We start from the raw sequence: 26,912 nt of genomic DNA on the forward strand, positions 1-26,912 counted from the left end.
GGGACCCTATGAAAAGAGAACAAAAAAAGAGGTGTGAGCCAAATGTTGCAGAGGAAAAACATGCACAGATCTGCTCCCAGTTTACTCCTAACCACCGACTCTATAAGACTTCAACACACCAGGAGCTGGACTCACTCCAGGAGGGGGACACAGTCCACTGCCAGCACAGACGGAATGAGAATGGCCAAGAAATGTCACCACAAGTGGAATTTCTACACACAGTATCAGCGTTCACTGTAGAAGGGTTCTCACCCAGGTTCAAGGGAAACCAAAATTTATCTTCACAAACATGGAATACAAAATTGTTGAGCACTACCTAAATCATTCAATCTCTGAGATCATTTGCTATCAAAAAGATAAATAAAATTTAGTCACGGATATCTGGGTGCTTTTTCAACCGCACCCTGATCCAATTCCGGGGCAGCTCTTACTGTGCTTCGTTATTAAAAAAAAAAAAAAGTGAAGGGAGAAATTTCAGTCAAAAATGCAAAACGAATGACCCGGAAGAAGAGGAACCTTCTGGACCCATGTAGTTGTCCTTGGCTGTAAACAGCAAATGTTGTGCTTTGTTGCCTCATTTGGATCAAGGACCAGAGTGAGGAGAGGTACTGCCATCAGGGGCAGGAGTTGGGAGGTCACACGAGGGTAGCTGAAGACTCCAGCAGCACCATCTGCGTTTAAAAACTGTGTTTCCGAGGGTTTGTGTTTGGCTCCCAGCATTTCCTGTGGAATTCCCTGGGAGGCTTGCAGATTCTCCATCTTTGCAGGAAGGTAAGTCTGAGCAGTTGCTGCAGTCCTGTTCTGATTTCTCACCCTTACCCTACATAAACATCCCGGTAGCAAAGGGACACCCAGACTCCTGGTCTGGGGAGATGAAAACTCCAGCGAGATGTTCTGATGCTCAGGTTCAATGAGTAACAACTTCTCAAGAGGCTCCAATTAGTTTTTACAAAAATAAGCTCCCCCCCCCCGCCCATTCCACTACTACACACACAGGAGATCTACCCATCTTGGCTACGTTGCTTTGTCTTCCTATACACAACTGGTCAGATCTCAATCTGGGTTTAAATGCACCACCAGCATTATTTGCTGCAGAGGAACAGAACTTCCTTATAACCCGGTGACTACTTGTTAGATCCCAGGGTGACACATGTTTCTTAGCCAGGGTTTGCATTTCCAACCACATCTTTGATTCTAATTTTGATTACGTTGTCAGTGAATCCTATTCAGTACTTTTTGAAGAGATCTTCTGGCAGTCCTGGGATTTTGCATTCCTGTCTTTTTTTCAGCAAGCTTTTCCTCTTCAGAGGCTGACACACACACACACACACACACACACACACACACACACACACACACACACACACACACACACACACACACACACACACACACACACCCTGCTGAGATCAAACCACTGGCTGCCCGTCAAAACCGTTGGCCGGACCCTGCCAGGACACTCTCCCCAAGGGGCTGATGTGACTTCCCAGCCAGATGTGCCTCTCCGCTTTGAAAGTGTCCATCACAACCACCACCAGGGCTGCCACAGGGAAGGGCGTGGAGACCTCTGGTCAGGCACCAAGGCCAGACAGCTGCTGACGTTCAGAGAAGACACTCTGAGTCTGACTTTCAAGGACGGGACTCTACATGAGCTTCCACAAACTCACTAAAAAGGGGGGGAAACATTTTATTTCTGCCAAGTCAGACCAAGAGTTCATAAAATGCAATATCTCAGTTTGACGCAGGAAATCAATTTCCCACAAATTTAAGTAACTTTCCTTAGTGATTTTCAGGTAACTGTAGACATCCAACCTGACCTAACCTGGATCCTCATCTCCTCGATGATGTACACAGTCTTCTCCCAGCCCTGGCTTTGCAGAAGGGATGCCGCTCTCATCTCTAGGAAGTGAATGGACATAGAAAGTGCTATGAAGCTTCTCCCACACCGGAGTCTAACAGCTTCTTGAAGAGGAAGACTGACAGGACACGTGGGGCTCCAAGAGTGGACCCCGCGGGCCCTCACTTCTGTGAGCTGACTGCTGTGTGCCTGGGAGGAAGCTGCCTAGGCCAGAACAGCCCCTCCTTGTGCTCCGCCTACACACATGGGCCCTGCTGTGGCTCCTTCTCCTTAGTCTCTCTCCCGAGGATCTTGGGTGTCAACCCTTGGGGACTGTCCACACGCTGCCAGAGCTCAGATTACGTCAGAAACAGAAGCAACAGAGGAGACACAGGATAAATTCAAATACTGGTTCTCCACAGAAAACTTGAAAGGGAGCTGTGCTTGCTTTGAAGATATCAATGAGGAATTTGCCCTTAGTGGCTCAGAAGACAATTCCTGGAAGCGAACATCGATGGGGACAGAGAGGTGGGGTGAAAGCGCCCCTCCCTGTTCCCCTGTGAGGTCGCACAGGCCGTGCCCCCTGCTACTTGGCCTTCACCACCTGTTCATATGGGGGCGGGGGCGTATTGCAGTAAGAGGGGGGCGGAGGGTAGGCTGTGCTTCCCTGGGGTGAGCTGGGTTGGACCTGGAAAGCCATCGCCATGGGATTTCCAGCAGGATTCATCCCTGGTCCTCCAGGGTCGGTGTAATACGGCAGCCCCGGCTGCTGGGCTCCTGAAAAGACAGATGAGCAGATGTGAACAGAGTGGAAAAAAGGCAAACTGCCTATCACCCCCGGCCATCCCCTGAGCTGACATGGACTGAGGGCCAAATGCCCAGACACAGTGGGGCACCCGGGACATGGGAACGAACCAGAGCCACACATGAGTCCCCAGCCTCATGCTGCCCATGCTCTGGGGGTGCAGACGGCTGAAAGGGCACCCACAAACTCCCCAGGGTGGCTAAGCGACAGGACGGACATTAACAGGATCAGGTACAGTAGGTGGTGGGGCTCCCATGTCGCTAACCCAAAGCCTGAATGATAAACCAAGGAGGCTCTGCAAAGAGCTGGGGAAGTGCGTGCTGAAAAAAATTACCAACAGAGAAGGCCGTGTCCACTTTCAAGTGAAGAAGACCAGGGCCACAGTAAGGTAAGCCAATTCGAAGCTCCCTACTGGTTTCCTGACTCTTGCCAGAATTATCACTGGCAGCTCCATAAGCCCTTTGAGAACACAGTTTGCTGAAGTCCATTCCTGAAGTCTGGCCTCCATTTCCATCCGCTGGGCTAACATTTTATCAGGGTGGCGGATATTGGTCATCCAGGTGAGCCCAAGTTCACAGACAGGGAGACCATGGGAGCAAATGCCAGAAGGGTGGGTTGATGCATCTATGGAATCTCCATTTGTCTTTGGCACTGCTGGAGGAGACGGTTTTCTCCACGGGTGAGGCTATAGGATGCAGGCTGACTCCCCTGCTTCAGGCCAGGGTGCAGGACATGGGAGGGGGGCACCCAGAAAACAAAGAAGGTGACAAGCTGGCCACCCTGTCCCAGATCGAGTCGTAACTCTCATTTTAATGGGCAGGAATATTTGAGCTGCTACTTTCGAGTCTATGTTTTAGATTTGCTCACTCTGATCATGTGGATAATGCTACAGAGTACAGAATATATAAAGAAAGAATCGAGAAAAACAAAACAAAACAAAACTGTGAGCTTTGGGTGTGTCCCGGGCTAAGCTAATTTTGTGGGTAGACTCAGGTCTATTGGAGTTAGGCCTCATTTAACCCAGAAAGCTACTCGGAGTGTCAGAGAAATCATCCCTGTGTGTATATCGGTTAGGGCTTTTATTTTTTTTTTTCCTTTTTTCAAATGTCTCTTGCCACAGTTTAACTGAATAAAGGTCAGTTTACTAAGAAAGATGCCCACCAACCTGCGTAAGATGTTGCAAACCTGGCCTGTGTCAGATCTGGGAAATCTACAAATGTGCGAAAGGAGAGAATGTAAGACAGAAGCTGAAGACCAGAAATGCATTCCCGGGTGTCAGTAGGAGAGCCAGCAGCCACAAATGCCAGCTTTATCAATCACTGCCTCATCTCACACCTGTACGGCCCAGCAGTTAGCACCTGCTCCTATCTGTGCATCTTCCCACTGCCTTGGGCTGCATTTGCTTACAAGCCCATGACCAGCCACGACCATGAGTTTCCCAAGGGCAGAGATTGCAATTTATTTATCTCTGGATCCCTGTATATTTTATATAAACAAAAAGTTACTTAAAGATTAAAAAAAAAAAAAAAACCAGGCAATTGTAATAGTTTGGAAAAGACTGACTATGAGAGAAATCCGTGACTATGAGAGAAGGAGAGAATGAGAGGTATTCAGGGGAATAACCCAAAGGCCCTGGGGACCAATTCAGTGTGAAATGCTTGAGGATAGAAAGAGGCCTGCCTCGAACAGACCCTGGTTTCCCGTCTTGAGAAAAGGGCCCAACAAGAAAGACAGGGGATATAAGGAAAGAGGGGGTGCAGGGGAAGAGGGGGTGCAGGGGAAGGGCAGGGCCAATGAAAGCTCCATGCTGGGCCTGCTGGAGCCTCAGGACTCTCCTGTAAAAGTGGGGACAAAAACGTGGGTGTGGTTAAAACCAGGCAGGAATTGTGCAGGGAGGGAGAAAAGTCGGCTGAGGAGGGAACTGCAGGAAAGACCACCATTCAAGACAGGAAGAAAACACCAAGCGTGCAGGTGGTAGAATGCAAAGGAGACTGGGCAGAAATACTGAAGCACAGTGAAGTAGGGGCTGTGTTATGGCAGCAAAGGGAAAGGAGAATTTTTAAGGAAGAAGTGATTGGTCCTCTACAATGCCAAAGAGACAAAGTTTGCAAACCAAGCCAGTGTGACTGATCCTAAAGAACAAAATTGAAAAGTGCACCTATCACCAGAATGGAACCAGGTAAAATAAAATCCAGTGGAGCTAAGGGTTGACACAAAACTGAACAAAAAAGAACCTTTTCAAAAATGTATGCATGGAGGATAAAGAAGATTCAGAAAGAAAACAAATGGCCCAAAGAAAAACATTCAGTCTGATTCTCTTGTTAAAATGGTTTGAAATGTAAATGGAGATTAAAATGAGGGAAAATAAAACTCTAAGATAAGTAATAACAGGGTGGGTTTGGGGAGAACAATCGGATGGTCTGACTCTTGACAAAGTACCACTGTGTAGGAAGTGAGGAAGAAAACCAGCATTCAAGCCCTGCATTAATACTATGAGATGCGCATCACTTATTCCCGTTTTGCAGATGCAAAAGCTCAAGGCCAAAAATTGTACATAATTTGCCCAGGAGGATCTTCTTCTACTGGACGATATTTGGATCTGTAAGAAACAAGGAGTCCATCCCGCAGCAAGTGAGGGGAAGTAGCTAAGAGTGAGCTGGGGTGGGCAGCGTACTCAGATGGAAGGAAAGAGCTTGAGTGCCTGTATGCTGCAAAGTAAGCCACGGAGTTAAACCAGGAGCCTCCCTCTTTGTGACTTTTTATCACAAGAGGTAACTCTTAAAAACTGGGGTGTCAGTTGCTGCCAAAATACCAGAACGAATTCTTGCAGAGAACATTTTCGTGATTGATAGACAAGTCTCCCCCCGCCTTCATTACTTGCCCCTTTCTTTCTTCTTATACTATATCTATTCATTTTGCTAAATTGTCTCAGCTACTAAAAATATTTTTCCGTTCATTCTCTAGGATTTTTTTAGATATGTAATGATATATTGTTTACAATTAGAAATAGTTTTATGTCTCCTTCCTAATGGTAAAATATTATCTTTCATGTTAATACTTTAGCCAGAAGTTCTAGAACAACGTTAAATATTGGTGATAGTAAATATTCTAATTTTTTAATGGGGATACTTTTACTGTTGCACTAAAAATGACGTTGGCAGCAGGCCCAGAGTATAAATTTACTTCATCCTTACTGAACATCAAAAGGCACAGCTGGTAATACTGGGGGTATATCACTGAGGACTTGATCCTTGCCTTCCAGGACCCTGAAGGAACACAGTCTTTATTATATTAAGAAAAAGCCTTACAATACCAGTTACATTACTAGTTTACAGTACACTAATGGTTTTGAAAGAGTTGTGATAAGGGATTTATACTGAATTTTATCAAATTTTATCAACAGCTTTTTCAGCATCTACTGAGGTACTCATTTTTTGTTTTGTTTTGCATTTTTTATTGTGGTAAAATATACATAACCTAAAATTTACCACCTCGACCATTTTTAAGTTTACAATACAGTGGTATTAAATATACTCACAGTGTTGTGCAATCATCACCATGATAGGTCCCATAACTCTTTTCATCTTGTAAAAATGAAATCTTATACCCATTAAACAATAACTCCCCATTATCCCCTTTCCCTAGCCCTGGGCAACCACCAGTGTACTTTCTGTCTTTATGATTCTGACTACTCTAAGTGCCTCATATAAGTGGAATCATACAATATTTGTCTTTTTGTGGCTGACTTATTTCACTTAGGACAGTATCTTCAAAGTTCACCCATGTTGTAGTACATCATACTTCCTTTCTAAATTAATATCCCATTGTGTATGTGTGTACATGCCACATTTTGTTTATCCATTCATTTGTCAATGGACACTTGTGTTACTTCTATGTGTCAGCAATTGTCAATAACGCTGCTATGAACTTGGGTGCACAAATTTATCTTCGAAACTGCTTTCAGTTCTTCTGGCTTTATACCCAAGAAGTGAAATTGCTGGATCATGTATGATGGTAATTATATTTTTAACTTTTAGGAATTGACATACTGTTCCCATAGTGGCTATATTATTTCACATTCCCGCCAACGGTGCAAAAGGGTTCCAATTTCTCCACATTCTTGCCCACACTTGTTTTCTGCTTTTTGACAGTACCTATCTTAGTGGGTATGAGGTGGTTATCTTGTAGCCTTGATTTGCATTTCCCTAATGATTAGTGATCTTGAGCATGTATTCATGTGCTTGTTGGCCATTCGTATATCTTCTTTGGAGAAATGTCTATTCAAGTCCATTGCCTATTTTTGAATAGGGTTATTTGATTTTTTGTTTTGGTTGAGTTTTACGAGTTCTCTCTATATTCCAGATATTAATTGCTTTATTAGATATGATTTGCAAATATTTTCTCCTATTGTGGGGATAGCCTTTTTACTCTAGTGATAGTGTCTTTTGATACATAAAATATTTAAATTTTCATGAAGTCCAACTTGCATTTTTTTTTTCTTTTATCATTTCTTTTTCTTTTATTTCTTTCTTTGGTGTCATATCCAAGAAATCATCGCCAAATCCAGTGTTGTGATACTTTTGTCGTTTTCGTCTTCTTCTTTTTAAAGATTTTATTTATTCATCTGAGAGAGAGGGACAGAGAGAACACACAAGCAGGGGGAGAGGCAGAGGCAGAGGCAGAGGGAGAAGCAGGCTCCCCGCTGAGCCAGGAGCCCGATGTGGGGCTCGATCCCAGGACTCGGAGATCACGACCTGAGCTGAAGGCAGACACCCTACCATCTGAGCCACCCAGGCGCCCCTGTCCTTGTTTCCTTCTAAGAGTTTTATTGTTTTAGGTCTTACATTTAGGTCCTTGATCCACTTATTTTTTAAGATTTCTTTTTCTTTTTAAGTAGGTTCCACACCTAGCATGGAGCCCAACATGGGGCTTGAACTCATGACCCTGAGATCAAGACCTAAGCTGAGATCAAAAGTTGGTCATCTAACTGAATGAGCCACCCAGGCACCCCTTAAAGATTTTATTTTCAAGTAATCTCTACATCCAATGTGGGGTTTGACCTTACAACCCCGAGATCAAGAGTCACATGCCCTACCAACTGAGCCAGCCAGGCACCCCAAGTCCTTGATCCATTTTAAGTTAATTTTTGTACACAGTGTTAGGTAAGGGTCCAACTCCATTCTTGTGCATAGGGATTTCCAGTTTTCCCAGCATAATTTGTTGACCAGACCATCCTTTGCCCATTGAATGGCCTTTGGCACTCCTACTAAAAGTAATTTGATCAAATACGCATGGGTTTATTATGGGGCTCTCTATTCTTTTCCATTGGTTTGCTTATCTGTCTTTATGCCAATACCACACTGTTTTGATTAGGGTAGCTATTTAGTAAGTTCTGAAATCAGGAAGTGTGAATCCTTCAATTTTTGCCTACTCTTTCAAGACTGTTGGCTAATCAATGTCCTTTGAGATTCCATATGAATTTTAGGATGGGTTTTTCTATTTCTGTAAAAAACATCATCGGGACTTTGATAGGGTTTGCCTAGACTCTGTAGAATGCTTTGGGTAGTACTGACATTTTAACAATATTAAGTCTTCCAATCCATGGACATGAGGTCAGTTTCCATTTATGTCCTTTAAAATTTCTTGCAGCAATGTTTATAGTTTCCACTGTACAAGTCTTTCACCTCCTTGGTTAAACCACTAATTATTTTATGTTGTACTGCTACTATAAGTGGAACTGTTTTTTAATTTCCTTGTCAGACTGTTCACTGCTCATGTATAGAAATTTAACTGATTTTTCTGTTGATTGTTTCTTGATACTTTGCTGAATTCATTTATTATATCTTTTTTTGGTCAAATCTTTAGAATTTTCTACATATAAGATCATATCATCTGTAGTTTCCTTCCTTCCTTTCTTTTTTTTCCTCTCCTCTTCTTCTTTCCTTTCTCACCCCCCGCCCCCCAATCTCTCTTTCTTTCATCTCTGTCTGGTTTTGGCATCAGGGTGATGCTGGCCCTGTAGATGTATTTGGAAGTTTTCCTACCTCTCCCATTTTTTGGAATAGTTGAAAAATAGGTATTAACTCTTCTTTAAATGTTCAGTAGAATTCACCTATGAATCCATCTGGTCCTCAACTTTTGTTTGTTGGGAGTTTTTTGATTACCAACTCAAATTCAGTACTAGTAATTGGTCTGTTCAGATTTTCTATTTCTTCATGATTTAGCTTTGAAAAATTATACGTTTCTAGGAATTTATTCATTTCTTCCAGGTTGTCCAATTTGTTGGCATGATTTTTGTGGTATTCCCTTATAATCATTCATATTTCTATAATGTCAGGTTTTACTTCTCTTTTGTTTCTGATTTTATTTATTTGGGTCCTTTCTCTTTTTTTCTTGATAAATATGGCTAAGGGCTTACCAATTTTATATTTTCAAAGAACCAGCTCTTGGTTTCATTGATTTTTTTCTATTGTTTTGATGAGGTAGTTACCTCCTATTCCTAGTTTGCTGATTGTGTGTGTGTTTTATTATAAAAGGGTGTTGAATTTCATCAAATGCTTTTTCTGCATCAATTGAGATGATTATGTGGTTTTTTTCCTTCATTCTGTTGATGTGGTTTATTACACTGATTTCTATTTGTTGAACAGTCTTTGCAATTCAGGAATAAATGCCATTTGGTCACTGTGTATAATCCTTTAAAAATACTCCTGAATTCTGTTTGCTAGTATTTTGTTGAGGGGTTTTTCATCAATGTTCACTGAGGACAATGGTCACCTACAATTGTCTTGTAGTGTCTTTGTCTGACTTTGGTGTCAAGGTTATTAATGTTGGCCTCATATAATGCGTTAGGAAGAGTTGCTTCCTCTCCAATTTTTGGGAAAGTATGAGAAATGAAATCACCAGATTCAGGGCTTTTTTTGTTGGGAATTTTCTTTTTCTTTCTTTTTTTTTTTTAAAGATTTTATTTATTTCTTTGACACACAGAGAGAGATCACAAGTAGGCAGAGTGGCAAGCAGAGGGAGAAACAGGCTCCCTGCTGAGCAGGGAGCCCAGTGTGGGACTCGATCCCAGGGCCCTGGGATCATGACCTGAGCCGAAGGCAGACGCTTAACCAACTGAGCCACCCAGGTGTCCCTACAATAATACTTTCTTTAAAAGATTTATTTATTTGAGAGAAAGAGAGAGTGCCCGTGTGCAAGCAGGAGGAGGGGCAGAGGAAGAGGGGGAGAGAGAGAATCCTCAAGCAGACTCCCCACTGAGCACGGAGCCCAACTTGGGGCTGGACCTCAGGACCCTGAGATCATGACCTAAGCCGAGGTTGGATGCTTAACCGGCTGAGCCACCCAGGCATCCCCTATAATACTTTTTATATTGCCAAGGAACCTACCTTTACTGAGATGTTTATTTCTCCATATGGCTTCGAGTTACTGTCTAGTGTCCTTTCATCTCAACCTGCCGGACTCCCTTGAGCATTTCCGGCAGGGCAAGTCTACCGGTTGCAAAGTCCTTCAGCTTTTGTTTATCTGGGAATGTCTTAGTTTCTTCCTCACTTTTGAAGGAAAGTTTTGCCTAGATAGAGTATTCTTGGTTGACAGATTTATTTTAGCACTCTGAATATGTCAGCCCACTGTCCTGTCCTCCATAGTTTCTGATGAGAAATCTGCTTATATTCTCACTGAGCGATGATCCCTGTGGTTTTCAAGATTCTCTCTTGGTCTCTGGCATTTGAAAGACTGACTATAATGTGTCTTGGTGTGGCGGAGTTTGTTGAGGTTCTTGGATGTTGATATTCATGTCTTTCATCAAATTTTGGAAGTTTTCAACCATTATTTCTTCAAATATTCTCTGTGCCCTCTTTTCTCCCTCTTCTCCTTCTGAAACTTCCATGATGCAAATGCTGGTCTGCTTGATGCTGCCCTACAAGCCCCTTAGGCTCTCTTCACTTTTCTTCAATCTTTTTTCTTTGTGTTCCTCAGACTTGATCAATTCTATTGTCTTGTCTTCAGTTTGCTGATTCTCTCTTCTGCTTGTTCAGACCTGTCTTTGAATCCATGTGGTGAATTTTTCATTTCACTTATTGTACCTTTTAGTTCCAGAATTTCTTGTTGGCATCTTTTTAGGTTATCTCTTTAATATTTCCACTTGTTAATACGTCGTTTTCTTTACCTTCTCCACATATTCCTGTAGTTCTCTGAGTATCTTTAAAACAAATGTTTTAAATATCTGTTTAGCAGATATGGCATTAGGTCTTTTTCATGAACAGTCTGTTGATTTAATTTTTTCTTTGAATGGGCCATGCTTTCTTATTTCTTTGTATGATTTGTGATTTTTTTTGTTGAACACTGGACATTTGAATCTAATAATGTGGTAACTCTGGAAATCACATCCTCCTCTTTCCCCAGAGTCTGCTGTCTTTGCTACTATTTTTATTTTTATTTTTTAAAATTAATTGTTGTAGGCTGTCTCTGTGCTGAGAATCAGCCTGAGATATAAACTTATAGTCTTCTCCCTGGGATGTGCAGTCACGTTCTAATTTTTTGTATATGCAGTTGTTTTTGAACATCTTAGCCTTTAATGTCTGGCTCTAAAAGGAGAAAAAGTGAAAAATGAAGGGACAGGGAGAAGGGCACTGGCCATTTAAATTCCCCAGAGGTCACTTCAGCTGGAGGAGGAAGGCCTTGGAACAGTGTGGGGAGGTGCCTCTTAAACCAGTACTAGCAAATAGCTATCAGAGTGCAGAGCCCCCATATTTGGAGGGCAGGGTTCTTTTTGCCCACCCTGCTCCTGCACACTATGCACAAGCTCCTCAAGGAGTACGTGCTCATCTGCCTATCAAGTGGCCTGCATTGAGGATGGGTAGCTGCTAGAGTGCTAAGAGTTGAAATTGACCAAATTAACTGCAATTTAACCTCCAAGTCTTCCCCAAAAGTTACAAGCTTTCAACAGACTGAAAAATTCCAAGAAAACAGTTAAAATCCATGTATAACTTTTGATTCTCTCACAACTTAACTAGTAATAGCCAATTGCGGACTGGCAAGCTTACTGATAACATAGTCAATTAACACATACTTTGTATGTTATATGTATTATATATATATGGCATTCTTACAATAAAGTAAGCTGGAGAAAATGTTATTAAGAATATTGTAAAGAAGAGAAAACACATTTACAGAACTGTACGGTATTAATTGAAAAAAAAAAAAAACCCACACATATAAATGGACCTGCACAGTTCAAACTTGTATTGTTCAAGGGTCTTCCTGTGTAGTTACATCAGACAGTTTCTGCAATTTTTGGCTAGATGGGGAGAGAAGTTCCTGGTGCTTCCTACTCCAACTTCTTCCCGGAATTCTCTGCCAATCACGCTTTTTGATCTAACTTACAATGTTAACAGTTTGCCTAATATTAGACTATCCTTGCTCTCTTAGGAAGATCAATGCTTGGTTATGGTGGTTTCCTTCTTTGACACACTGTTTAATTTAGCTTTCTAGGACTTTTGTATTTATGCTCATTAAATGCATTTCAGTATAAGTTAATTCTGCTGTTGTTTCCAAGTCATACCAGCTTCATAAAGCAAATAATAGATTTCTATATTTTTTTCCATGATTTTCTATATACTTAAAAGTTTCAAAGATATCTTATGAATTTACAGCCATTTTAGAAGTTAATTCTTTGAAAAGTTCTTCAAACTCTTGCTAGGTCCACTGAAATTTTCAAGGTTCTGATGCCTCTTTGGTAATACACTTTCCTATCTTACCAAGGCTTTCCAATCTTACCAAGGCTTTCCATTTCATGAATACTTCCTTATAACGTTTAATCTTCTCTGTTTTAATTTATGATTTTATTTTTTCCTTGTTTTACGGATGAGATACATCAAGGGTAGGACTTGCAATGACATTTACTTTTATTGCTTTTGTACTGAGTACTAACTTTTAAATTTGCAAATCTATTCTTCTGCTTTGTGCAATTAATTTATATTTTTATTATTTGCTTCTTACTGCTTTCTGTGAGTTTATTAGTTTCTGAATCTCTTTTAAGGAGAGGTCAATTCATTTGCTTTCATATTTTAAACTTTTAGCAAAGAATAAGGCTATGAATGTACCTCTAGAAGTCAACTTACATACACTGCATATGTTTTTGTATTAACATTCATACTGATTCCTATATTCACTTGTGTATTCAACAAATATCGAATCCCTACCATGTGCCAGCACTGTTCCAGGCATTTAGGACACAGCAATGACAAAAACAAAATCTCAGTCTTTATGATGCTTGCAGCAAAGAGAGACAATAAGCAAGGTAAATAATAAAAAATACAGTACCTTGATATTAAGCATTAAAACTGAAAACAAAGCAGGGATGTTGGAAAAAAGCAAAGAACAGAGGAGGAAAGGGAATGCAATTTTCCACTGTGTAAACAGGGAGGGTCTCATGAGAAGGTGAAAGACCTAAAAGAAATGAAGAAATCCACCCTGAGTGTATGGGGGAAGGTAATGGAGAAGCATGCCGTGTGTATATGGCAGGGAGGGTTTAGATGGAGAAAGACCCTTTCAGGCAAAAGGAATCACAGTGCAAAAAACACCAACATAGCAGCCTGGAAGGTCTGAGGAAAAGCAAGAGGCCGGTGTGCAGTGGGAGTGGAATGAGCTGGGAAGACAGCAGCAGGAGAGGCAAGTGGGAACAGAAGAGCAGTAGGAGGGGGAGAGACAGGGAGGGGCCTTGTTGACCACTGTAAAGACTTCTGACTGTGAGCACAGTGTGTGGTCTCTAGAGAGCTGTGAGCCTTCCACTTAGGAAGCGCTGACCTCTCTGACAGTGTCTGCTTTGTAGGAAATAGACCAAAGCAGGGGAAGTGGGAAGCAAGAAGACTAGCTGGGAGGCTCCGGTGAGAATCTGAATAAAAGGTGGCAGATGGGAGAAAACGTCAAGATGGCTTTAGGACCAAGCAGCTGGAAGAACAGAGCTGCCATTCGCTGAGATGGGAAGACTGGGTGGGCAGGCTTGGGGTAAGGAGCGGTAAATACCAGGCCCTCACTCCTACCCTTCATTTGCTTGACAAATGATTTAGGGAGTATTCTTTTATTTCCAAGTGGGAGCAGGTTATTTATTTGCTCATTTGTAGATTTCTTAAAACTACAAATTTAGAACCACTAATAGTAGCAGTTACTGCCACTTATGGAGCGTTGCCTCAGGCCTGGAGCTAACCACTGTCTGTGGATCATCTCAGATGCAATCGCCCCTAGAAAGTCTCTTATGAGCTCAGCCTCACAGCTGAGGAGCTTGAAGCTTAGGGAAACCAAGTCACATTCCCAAGATGTGCTAGAGGGGCATGAAGTTAGAAATGAAACTGTGATCACCCTAGCCCAGACCCTGAGGTATATGATTTCTGCTTTTGTAAACTTATTTAGATTTTCTTGGTAGTGTACAACTCGACAAATTCTTTTAAATGCGCCAGGAACTTTTATACTTTGATCAGATTCATAGTAATACATGGGCACTCCTCCAGTTCACAGCATGCTTTCCCCTCATTTCTAAGTTTTCGTGTTATACACTTGAATTTATTCAATACATAACTCAAGTTACATCATCACAATACAAAATTATTTAAGATTTTTTTTTTAAGATTTTAATTATTTATTTGACAGAGAGAGAGACAGCGAGAGCAGGAACACAAGCAGGGGGAGTGGCAGAGGGAGAAGCAGGCTTCCCGCTGAGCAAGGAGCCCGATGCGGGGCTCGATCCCAGGACCCTGGGATCATGACCTGAGCCAAAGGCAGCCACCTAACGACTGAGCCACCCAGGCGCCGTCAAAATTATTTTTATCAGCGTTAAAAAGACTTCTTTTATATATGTGTATATATTCAGAAAATCACGGGTTATTTCTTGAAGGATAAACAAAAGACTGGGAATACTGGTAAGCTGCAAAAAAAAGAGAACCAGGGAAGAAATGGCTTTGTATACTTCCTCTTGCATTTATTACCCATTACAAAAAAAAGGGGGGGGGGGCCTTTTTCTACTGCTTCTTTGGGAGGAGGAGGAGGAGGGGAGGGAGTTAAAAGGAGTATCTGTATTAGGTACCTAATACCTTCATGCTGACCTGCCAGGGTTTATAGAGATTATGTATGGAGTTGAAATACAGCTGAGACACACATGAACACTGGGGCCCCAATGTCTCACGAGAAAAGGCAGCCACAAGCTTTGTGAGCAAGGTAAGTAGGAAATAAAACCCTTCCACCAAAACCCTTTCACTTTTTCTTTCCTGGCTGTATAAATCAGAAGTTGAGTGAAGAAAAGTTTTGCTCACTACTGAAAATTTTTTACAACAGAAGCCAAAATAATTGTTCTAAGAATACAGTGGTATTCCAAGGAGCAAATCCTAGAGCACAAGGCAGAAAAAGAGCAACAGTGATCACATCCCAACAGAGATAAGGACCAAATTCTACTCTAGTCCTGTGGATCTCGAAGGTTCTTACACAGGCTTTAATGCTTAGCTCGTATGAGATCGGTTATTACCACCAAGGCCCACCCCTCCTTTTTTGTTGTTGTTGTTTCTTATCAAACATCTAGACTCCTCTGTGTGGGTACTATTCTATAGCACCTGGGGATCTTGTTAAAATACAGATGTTGGTAGAGCATCTCTGCAGTACCACAGAGTCTGCACTTCTAACAAGCTCCCAGGGATGCACTTATGTCTCCAGCTCAAACTTTGAGTAGCAAGAACTAGACACTTTAGAAGTATCTATCGATCTTCCTAACATTATTCTTCCTCTTAGAAGAGAAATCTGAGTCCTAAAGAGATTAGGTCCCTCGGTTCACTGGAACTCTTCCGTAAGTCCTGTCAACTCTAGGCCCAGATGGACCCCCCCCCACCCCGGTTCTGTTGCCACCGACCTCCTGGCCCAGACCACCACTGCCTCCTCCTGAGATGGTGACAGCCAGTCTGGTTCCTCTTCTTCCATCTGTGATTCTCACGGAAAGTTCTCCCATGTGGCTATCAAATCACCTTTGATCATTCTCCGCTAAACACCCCCTAATGCACTCCTATTACTTTTCTGTTACATTCTTCAGCTGTCTCTCTCTAAAGCAGTATGTAATTGGATTTTTAACACAACTTGATGATATCTTAACACATTCAGAGCCACTGGAATATATATTGTAGGTAATCTTCCACTTTCATATTCTGCTTTTATGTCTCCTCAATGTTTCTCATCTACTCTGTTTTCTTGCCTTAAAAAATGTTTATTACTATCTTTGATGCTGATTTAGAATGCAGACATGTCACTTTTTTGGGGGGAGGGAACAGTGGCAGAGGGAGAGGGAGAGAATCATAAGCAGGCTCCACTCCCAGGGCAGAGCCTGACATCGGGCTTGACCTCACATCCCTGAGATCACGACCTGAGCCAAAATCAAAAGTCGGACGCTTAATCGACTGAGCCACCCAGATGCCCCAACATGTTACTTTTAATTCCAAGACTAGGTACTATAAAGATGAATAAGGCATCAAACTCAATGCTGGGGTTCCTTTTGTGGAAAATTAGCATTACTGACTTCCTTCTACCCCTTTGCCAGTCTTTAACTGAACCTGGGGACAAACATGTTCTTTCCCCTTTCCACCCCATCATGTGCTTCTCCAGTTTGTAGAAGCCTCATGAACAAAAATGCTGTGCAGAAGTGCCCAAAGATGGCAAAGGTAATGTTGGAGCTGGCTTCCTTTTACTGAAGCTTCTGGTGACAGGCGGGAGGCCAATTTGAGGGTGTGGAGCGAACCCGATGACCTACTGGTGTCTACTGTGACTTTCTACGATTTTTCTCTCTTGTGTGCCTATAATAAATCAAAAGGAACTAATAAAATATCCCTGCTTGGCTACATACCCACCGCTAAGCTCACTTTGTTTTCAGTAATAATAATTTGAGACCATTCATGGGTCTCAAATGAGTAGCCAGCCTAGCTTCCTACCAGACAGCTTTTCCTCCACAGAGATGTAAGGTTAAAATATTTTTTCTTTCAAATTTTTATTTAAATTCTATTAGTTAACATATAGTGTAATATTGGTTTCAGGAGATTTTAGTGATTCATCACTTACACATTACACTCAGTGCTCATCATAATCAGTGCCCTCCTTAATGCCCATCACCCATCTAGCCCATCCCCCACCCACCTCCCTCCTTCAACCCTCAGTTTGTTCTCTGTCATTAAGAGTCTCTTATGGTTTGCTTCCCTCTCTTTTTTTCCTTTGCATGTATTCATTTGTTTGTTTCTTAAATTCCACATATGAATGAAATCATATGGTATCTTACTCTGACCTATTTCCCTTAGCATAATACACTGTAGCTTCATTCACATTGCAAATGGCAAGACTGTATTCTTCTGATGGCTGAGTAATATTCCACTATGTATACATACCACATCTTCTTCATCCATTCAACGGTCGATGGACATCTGGGCTCTCTCCACAGTTTGGCTATTGCTGATAATACTGCTATAAACATCAGGGTGCACGTGCCCCTCCGAGTCTGTATTTTTGTATCCTTTGGGTAAATACCTAGTAGTGCAAATGTTGGGTCATAGGGTAGTTCTATTTTTAACTTTTTGAGGAACCTCCATACCGTTTTCCAGAGTGGCTGCATGAGTTTGCATTCCCAAAAACAGTGTAAGAGAATTCCCCTTTCTCCGCATCCCTGCCAACACCTGTTGTTTCCTGACTCGTTAATCTTAGCCATTCTGACAGGTGTGAGGTGGTATCTCATTGTGGTTTTGATTTGTATTTTGTAAGGGTTAAAATATTAATACACAACAAAGAGCAAGCAGAAAAACATTTTAAAGTATTTCCCCAAGACATTAAAAGTCTTCTAAAAAAAAGATGAAATGTATTAGAGGACACTGAAAGTTTATAAAAGGTCAACTGAAAAGGTAAAAGGCAGATCAGGTGGAAAATGCATGTTGTATTATTTTTGCTGAAGTTCCATATGCAACCCGAATATGTAAGATAAGAGAATAAAAATTTCAAACTTCATAATTTTTAACTTCAGGATCTACAGCTTCCACATTTTTCTGTTAGATCAGAGGTCAGGAGTTACTACTGCTGTCATTCTGCTTCGCTGTCCTTCTTGAGGAGCCCAGAGGCAGGGGCCGTCTGTTTGATCTCCACTGTATGCACTTGGCTAAGCACAGCACTTGGCACACAGTGCATGTGCTTGAAGCACACTGACAGGTGACAGAAGGAGACTTTGTGTGTACAAAACATCATTTGGGGACCTCTCTGCAACAAGGAGCCCTCTGTCTAGTTTGGCCCAAGTCTGCCCTTACTTCAGCTCTGAAAGGACTAATCACAGCCATTTTGAATACATTTAGGGAGAAAAGTTCATGATGACAGGCCTGTGAGGCAGTCGGGACAGATGAAACAGCAGACCTGAAAGGTAATCTAAGGATCTTAAATGCAAATGAAGTGAGTGGGAACAGTCTGTCCGACTAGCTTTGCACTTAGGAACCACGTAAGGAGCACACTTCAAACGCGTGTCATCTTCCCTTAAGTATGAGTGGTTTTTAAGAACGTGCACTGGGCAGGAAAGGGGATCAAACTCTGTCTTTGCTCTGTCATTGGCAGAGCAGAGAATAATAAGCATGTGCTAGAAGTTTCTGTCCCCGATGATCAAAGATTATAAATGGCAACATTGCTGTCATTAAAGTAACAATATGAACTGCCTACCAACAGGGCAGGCTATAAAAAATGCCTTTCCTTTTGCATTGCATTGCACTCTGTGTGAAGTGTGTCATCTATCTGTAGTAGCTAAGGATATTAAATGTTTTTATGGGGGGGAAAACCCTCACATTTTCAAATGGCAGGAAAAAAATTAAGCTCCCATTTTTATATGGTAGAACATTCTAGATGTATGTACTTTATATGAACTGAGTAATGCAAATCATACAAAATAGCAATTGAGTTGTCACAGAAAAGGAAAGGGTGGAATCAAAGTTAGAAAGAATTACCAGAGTAAGAATGACAGAAAGAGTAAGACACAGAAGCAGAAAATCAGAAAGACAGACACATGGAACTTTCTGGAAAAAATATTTCTGGTTAGCAAGGAGGAACTCCACGCTGTGAGGCCATAATCTCAAAACCACACCTCCTCCCTCGCCCTAATTATCTGGTCAACGAGTCACCTTCCGTCATCGGGGATGAACCGGTAAGGAGTATTCCGGTAGCTGTGAAAGTATGTATTAGGACACTGGCATTTGCGACTTTTAAACAAATAAATATTTCCAGTTATTTTCTTTTACCAAAACCATAAATTCTGAGATGACTTCATCCTGAAGGGGGTGCCCCAGAGCACCACAGTGGAGGGCCATGGGTGAGACTCCCAGGGGGCAGCTGGTAGAGCGTCTCTTCACCCAGTTTCTTCAGAAAATAAACAACGTAACCCTTAGAGCTGCCGAGGTTAGAGACGGCAACAGGCTGTCCGATCTCCGTCTCCACACACCTGAAGCACTGTCACACTGACGTAGAACCATGCTTACCCCACCTGCTCTAAAAAAAGAGATCGTCCCCAGAACCAAAGCAGCTCTGTTCGTGGTTCAGCTCTGTCACACATACTCCCTGCTGTTTCCATTTTCCTGCAGTTGGCGTCATGCAGTCGGACCACTAGAGTCACTGCAGGTCACGGCAAGTATAAGACTGAGCCATTAGAACTACCAGAAAACCATCAACAAACTCTCCATAAATGCAAATGACGCAAGTGTACCTCCTAATGGAACACTGGATGGAATACTCCATCTTCTTCTGTTTTATTATTTTCTTAAATCAGTGTTAGTCACATTAATCAGTATTAAAGGAAACCATTTTAAAAGAAAACAAGCCACATTAACACCGCAGATGTCATTATTGCTTATTCTCTCTGTGCGTTTCTGTGATTACACAGTCAGGATCCACACTCTAAATAACACACCGCCCACCGCCCTCCTCCCCAAATAAGGACAAGCTTTATTCGTGTCTTGCCAGTTACGTGGCCTTGATCTTCACTATTAACTCTGGTGACCACATAATATCCTATAAAGAAGAGAGGCCATAATTGAATCTTCTTCTTGGTGGCCCCCTTCGCCCCCCGTTCCCTACATGCATCTCGTGCACACCAAGGTCAGTTGAGACCAGCACTCAGGGTTTCCTGAAATCCAGCCCCCGCTAGCCTCCAGACCCACAGCCCTGCTCTAGCCAAGGTTTTTATGTTTTTTCTTTTCCCATGGTTCTAAAAGTTCTTCTTTTCTTCCAGTTTTATGGAGGTGTAACTGACAGAGACCCTCGTGTAAGTTTAAGATATAAACATAATGATTTGATACATACATGTTTATATTGCAAAATGATCGCTACAGTAAGTTACTTAACAGACCACCTTGCATGGCGGCATCTTTTTTTCTTTGTGATGAGAACTTCTAAGATCGACCCTCTTAGCAGCTTCCAAATATGCAATAAAGTATTAACTAGAGTCACCATGCTGTGCATTACCTCCGCAGCCCGTATTGAACTTGTTACTGGAAGTCTGTACGTTTTAACCCTCCTCCCCAGCCCCCCCTTTCTACAGGTTCTTGAAGGGCAGCAGTGACAGTATCTTGGTCCTGCATCTCCTCCTGTATGAACACAGTGGAGGCTGCCCGTCAGCTCGTTTTCTGAACGAAGGAAGGAAGTCTATCTTTCCTCTACCCAGGAGGACGTGTCCGTGGGCCCTGCCAGCTAGCATGATGTGGGAAGATTCGGGGGGGGGGGGGCTGCAGCATTTAGGGAGCTCTGACTTTCTCCGGTCACATGTCGGCTACCTCCGTATATAAAGACGAACTAAAGCGAGGAGTGCTGCTCTTCATCTGATTCCATTTTTCAGATTAAGCGCCTACCTAGACTCAGAAAGGACAGGGGCCCACCGTGATCTCAGAGGCCTGAGGCCCCCTAACGCCCTGTCCAGGTGCCTTTTTCTGTTCCCCAAACCACAGCTTCTCCAACAGTCCTCAGTTGGCTCAAGGCCCAAATGAGCCAATGGGAGGCCCTGGGCTGCAGCCTTTGTCTCTTTTGGGAGCGCTACCTTTGAACTTCAGTTGCATACCTGGTTTGTCTGTCTCCTTCCCCAGGGCCTTGCTCCCACCCGCATCAGCCCCCTAAAGCCACGATGCTGCCACAGTCCTCTCTGTGCCCCCGTCAGGAGCCACCTCTGCAATGTGTAGGTCTGCTTTTCTTCACTCAGCCGCACTGGACCGGGATGCTGGTCCGGATGGAACGCCGCCGTGTGCCCCTTCGCAAACCAGGATATGAGCCGCTACCCTCCCCCTGTCCTCCTGTGCATGAGTATGGGTTCTCCAAGACCTTCTGCTTGTTCTTCTTCACAAATAAGCAAAGCTCACCAGAATCCACTCCCCCCCCCGCAGGCCAACAGAAGAGAAATGGAGCCACCCCAGCAAATTCACAAACACGTGTGTTTCCCTGAGCACCCAGCAGTCTATTCCTGGGCGTAATATTTATCCTGTGAACCTACCGTGTAATGTTAGTTCACTGAGTTTCTCTTCCTACGCTGCCGAGACCTGCATGGCCTTCTCCCACTGCACATCCCCAGGGGCACAGTGCCCTGAGCGTTACAGGATCTCAACAAAGTGCTGCAGAGGGGATGAAGCCCACCGACAGCATGAGATGGGTATCTCCACCTGAATCACTAAAAAGCCAACAGACCCTATTTTTTTTTTTTTTTATGACTAGTTCTAAAGAATCAAATCAAAGGACTTACATTGCTTCCAAGCTCAGCGCTGTGACCAAATGACACAGACCTTGATCTTGTAGTGCAATTATGGAAACCACCCAACCCCCACGGAACACAAGCAAACCCTCTTCTCATTCGATGCCCTGCTATATTTTGGGATTGGCGATTGCATACTGCTACAGGCCCACATGAAGCGTACAAATGGAAGAAAGAAGGTGATGACTCACTGCAGAGACATAGGAGCACCCAAATCAGTGTCTCTCGACAGGTGGTGAATGACGCAGCTCCAGTGTGGATGCATCATGGGAGGTCTTGGAGAAAATGAATGGCCCCCACTTCTCTGGATGCCTCCAACCACAAGGTAGCACGGGGTCAAACCACACTCCCCGAGACGCTTAAGTGCCTGTGCTTCATCCCCAACAGCTGCTCCCTGGCGTTTCTGATCTTTCTCTGCTGTCTATAAAGGGACAGTTTTGTACTGGGGACTCTCCTACATTTATGCCACCTTCAGTAGTATCCTGCGGGGGTGGAAGGGGGGTGTTGTGGTCACAGGACAGACAACAGCTGTTTGGAGCTCTGCAGCTCCAGAGACCTGGAGGGCGTGTTAAAGGCTGGTGGGAAAAGAAGACCACAGGGGCCTCTCTGCCCACCTCCTGGCCCCTCACTACTCCCCTGCTCACCCCCACTTACACATTCATTCCCATCTACCCATACTGCAGAGAGCCTCCCACATACATGGCTTCCCCGCATCCTGACCTTTTCTGCCACAGGTCTCACCGTGGCTGGTGACTAGATAGTCATTTGTGCAATCACACAGGCTCTCACACACAGTTGTGCAAACGACGCAATGCAAAAGCGGGTGGGTGAGCGCTGGAACCCAGGCTCGCTGCGGTGTCCCATGCCCCTGTTGCACCTCAGCAGCTGTGCAGTATATATGGGCTGAAGGAGCACTTCAAGCCGGCCAGGGCTCCAGGCTCTGAGGGCGGCCACAGTAAATCCTGACCCCAGGCTGACCAGTTCACTCAGCTGCCTGGTGCCTGAGATGTAAATCCTACTGAAGCAGGGCTCGGTGGGGGGACCAAAGTATACACAAGGGATTAAAACTCACCACAATCAATGCTGTTAAAGCACTTGGCAAAGCACCCACGAGAGAAAGGCAATGAAGGGCCTGGGACAATTTCACCCAGGGGGCATTTACCAGGCAAACAGAGGGCATATGCAGCATCTCATAAGACGGCAGGGCTTGACAGAGCAGGTGGCTCACACAGGGCACTGAGCAGAAGCAAGGCCATGGGGGGAGGGATGAGGTTGTAAAGGCTTCTGAGTCCTTGGCTAAGGAGTGTGGACTTGCAGGGAGCAAAGTGAGCTGGCAGAGAACCTTAAAGCCGAAGAATAACATGACCTACGTGCTTTTTAATTTTTTTATAAAGAACTTTCTGGTCGCACTGTGGTAGACAAAGAGCTAGAAGATATCAGTGACTGGGAAACTTTCAGCAGCCATTGCTCAGGGGTAAGAGTCTGAAATAAGACCTGGTAGGATCTGACACCTATTTACTGGGTGTGGTTGATAAGGGGACTGAGGACCCCAGGCAGGGAGCACCGAGATGCAGAATGAGGAAAGATGGCACACACAGAGCGTTCTCATTTGGAAAGACTGAGACACCATAGACATTCAAGGGGAGTATGTGTCAGGCAGCTGGGGGCTTCACCTGCTCACCGCATTCACCCTGACAGGAAAGGAATGGCAGACCTGACACTTGGCCAGCACTGTGGACAAAGGACATGTGGCATCTTGCATCTGTGGCCACGTGGGACATGGACTGCTTTTCCCTGCGCGCTACAGATTGACATAGTGATCACAGACAGAAGAAGAGGAAATTTGTGTTTGGCCCATTTCTCTGATTTACTGTTTCGTTCTTGGAAAAGAAAAAAAAAAATCAAAGGACTGACTCAAATTAATCCAGATGAAATCTAATTTTGCGCCCTCCCCAATTTTAACGGAAAATTTGCACCTCACCCTATGCTAGGGAGCACATTTAAAGCTATTCAGATATTTCCAAATATGAAAGAATAAAGTCCATTTACACGTGAAAAGTCATACTATCCTGACTGAAAGTTCAAGTACAGCAACCTCTGAACTGTTATGGAAAATCCATATTCAGATCTTTTAGTAACATTTAGAAAAATAATAAAGATTATTCTTTAAAAAAAAACTGGGGAGTATCTGGTGTAAAAGAAGTAATCAACAGATGTCCATCTCCACTCCCTTTGCATCTTGAGAACAGCACGTCCTCCATGCGAACAGGAGAGAGAAAACTTTTTACACTAAATTCCCCTAATTTAAAAAAAACAAAAACAAAAACACTTTTTTGAGTTATGCCTGACATACAAAAAGCTGAATGTATTTAATGTATACAATGCGGTGAGTTTGGAGATAAATATATATTGTGAACTCATCAGCACAATATATGCCATAAATCTATTCACTACCTCCAAATTTATTATTATGATAAGAACACTTAATATAAGATCTACCCTCTTCACAAAATCTTAACAGTGCTGTTAACTATAAACCCTACACTGTATAGCACATCTCTAGGATGTAAAAACCATGGCAGGAACTGCTCCCAGAATTCTGTCTACTTGTCGTGTGCAATCAATAGAGAGAACCCCTGCCCTCCACTCCCCAGGGGGGCAACTGTGACAGAGAGCAGGAGAGCAGGGTGCACGGGAGTGATGCCTGCCACGTAGCCTCAGCACACAGTGGCCGAAAGACAGGACCTCGAATGAGCAATGCCTCACCACCCCTCTATCCCTTCCTCCTCAGGAGGTTCCCTCAAAGGGAAGGAAAACATCTCACATCTCACATCAATGTCAAAAATAGGGAACCAGCCTATGTCCCAAGGGAAGCTTGAATTCACCCACCACCGTCCCTGAGAGTTTTTAGATAGTTAAAGCAATTTTGTAAGAATTAAGAAACCACCAATTTTTTTTGACTCTGTGGCCTCACTTTGGGTAATGTTCCCTAACTAGGCCAAATGTAACTTGTACAGAAATGTCTCTAGCAGCACTGTTTATAAGTATTCAGAATACGAGCAAATTGCATCAATACTTGTTGAATGAATGAAAAAACAAATGATCAGCAATGACAGACTATCTGAGCAAATCACCATTTAAAGTGGCATAATTAATATTTAGTCCAGATGCATTATAAATAACAGGGACACTACTGTTTGTACATAGGAATTTCTACACGGAATGATTTTTAAGGAAAAAGAGCAAACGACATGCATATGTGAACGGCATAAATATGCATAAAAGGCACACCACTATTTAGGTAAGAAGATGAGGTAACAGAAATACAATCCAATAGATGCTGCATTTTTCCTTAGCACAAATGCACGGTAAGGCTGATCCTCAGAACTTAAATGAATAAACATGGCCTGAATTTTTTTCTTCTAGCAGACATGGCAGCAGGGACCTTTTCAAATGCTTGCAGGGGACACAAACACTGCAGAGAGGAGACAAGGACAGACGGACGGGCTGACCTGGCGCGGGGTTCGGGGGCTGCCTGGTGTAGGACACGTTGAACGCAGGCTCCTCGATCAGCGGCGGGGGGTACATGCGCCTCCGGATAAAGAAGCCAGCTCCGCAGCAGAAGAGCACGCCCATCATCAGGAGGAACCTGAGCAAGAGCACAGTGGTGAGGTGGTGCTTGGGGCAGGCAGTGGCTTGGCCCAGGCTCAAAGGCCCTAGGACTCGGGGGTCCGCCAGCAGGGACTCGCGATGCAGGGGTCACAGGGGCTCAGCACCTGGCTCCTCAGGCTGGCCTTCCCTTGACGTTTCTACCAGGACATTCTTGGGTGGATAACACCGGGGAGACTTCTAGCACACCCCTGAACAGAGCTCTCTTAGCTTCTCAGTGTGAGTCAGCTGTGTGCAGGGGTGTCCCAGAAGTCTCAAATGCTCCAAATGGTTAGCTGCCTTCAAAGGGTTGGTGCAATCACTTCCCGTCCATGGCGCTGACCTCAATTCAAAAAGTTCCGTCAAAACGGGAGATGCCTTCTCAATCTCGTTGGACGCAGGCCGTGGCTGATCCGGCTTTGCCTCACTGTCCATGCCCCCCACCTCCCATGTTTCACCGGGAAAGCCACAAGGATAAGCACTTTTATCCTTCCTAGCAGTTTTCTCTCCATTATTACAGGAATATTGACAAAGAGATTTTAAATGGTGGCCTTCCTAGAGCACACCTTAATTATAGAAACACTACAGGACTAGAGGAAATACAGTCGATAAAAAAGCTGCAGATGTGAAATCTCTAAGGATGGCTGACATTCTCCTACCGTGACCTTAAAGTCTAACAAACAGTAGAGCTGACTGCTTTAATGACAGAATCTTCGTCCAACTCATCTAAGACTTCTCAGAGACTGTCACGTTGCTGGCATTCGATAAATGACTGACAAATGAATAAATGGCTTCTTCCCACCTCACATTTGCGCTGTACCTTGTCTTTCTAGAAACAAGGGGAGTCATTCTGAGAAGAGCCAAGCTGTCTGTCCTGCACACACATAGCTGGGAAACTCTGACATTACTATGGGACTCATGGAATCTTCCAGAACCTCACCCAAGATACCCACACTATGTGGGCAGCTTACTGCCTTGTGAAAGATGAACATGGGGCAGAGACGCTGCATCATGGTTAAAGGCATCTGACCACACATGAATGAAATTTAGGAAAAAAGCAGACAATAAAGATTTTAAGAATATTAATATGATGCTAGGTGTAAGTCCATCAGTCAGTCAATAAGTATTTACTGGACAACCTTGGAACACGGAGTAGGAAGAAAGATCAGAGGCACAAGACAGGAAATGATTCAGGAAAGGGCTGAAATTGTGGCTTGCTGACCTGTCTTCTAATTCATTATTCATGCAACAATTTTTAAGCAGCTGCTCTGCTCCCAGCACCATGTTGTGCATTATAGAGAGTAAGGTGAGTCCCTCCCCACCAGTTAAACCTGAGTTCTGGTAGAGGAGGGAAACAGCAAACCACAAAGTTACAAAATCAGTGATTTACAACTCTGGTAAGTGCTATGAAAGAAAAACGAAGGTGCAATCATAGGGTGTGTGTGTGTGTGTGTGTGTGTGTGTGTTATATAACGTAAAATTGACCGTCTCCACCAGTTTTAAGCATACAAGTCAGTGCAACAAGAGGTTTTAAACAAGGGTATGTGTTATAGTGAGGCAATCGGAAAAACTTCTTTCCCTTCAACATCCGAGCTGAGTTCTGAAGGATAGAAAGAAAGAAGCAAGCTGGAGAAGAGGAAAGGCACGTTCTGGGGGGAAAGAACAGCACCTGAGCCCCAGCAGGGAGCTGGGTGAGCAAGAGGCCCCAGGGGGTGGCTGTGGGCTGCAGTCTTGGGGAGCTAAGAGATCCCCACTGTGCAGGGGCCTGCCATCTCAGCACTGGGATGCTGGAATCACAAAGGGAACTGTTTCAGCTCTTAAAACTAATTTCCCTCGGGGGGACTCAATTATAA

The 26,912-nt window shown here is 43.6% G+C and overlaps 1 protein-coding gene across 1 annotated transcript in view; it reads right to left on the reverse strand.

The window, feature by feature from the left end:
- Window positions 1-1,663: 1,663 nt before the first annotated feature.
- Window positions 1,664-26,912, reverse strand: part of VOPP1 (VOPP1 WW domain binding protein) — a 102,233-nt gene continuing 76,984 nt past the window's right edge. The window contains exons 4-5 of the mRNA XM_028108973.2: window positions 24,924-25,060; window positions 1,664-2,614 (exon numbers count right to left, since the gene is read on the reverse strand). Coding sequence (XP_027964774.1) covers window positions 2,424-2,614; window positions 24,924-25,060 — 328 coding nt within the window. The 3' untranslated portion in view covers window positions 1,664-2,423. The remainder of the gene's footprint in view (window positions 2,615-24,923; window positions 25,061-26,912) is intronic.

Source organism: Eumetopias jubatus, unplaced genomic scaffold, assembly GCF_037043125.1.
Source record: "Eumetopias jubatus isolate StellerSeaLion01/CBP00866 unplaced genomic scaffold, mEumJub1_p1.0 scaffold_14, whole genome shotgun sequence".
Taxonomy (NCBI): Eukaryota; Metazoa; Chordata; class Mammalia; order Carnivora; family Otariidae; genus Eumetopias; species Eumetopias jubatus.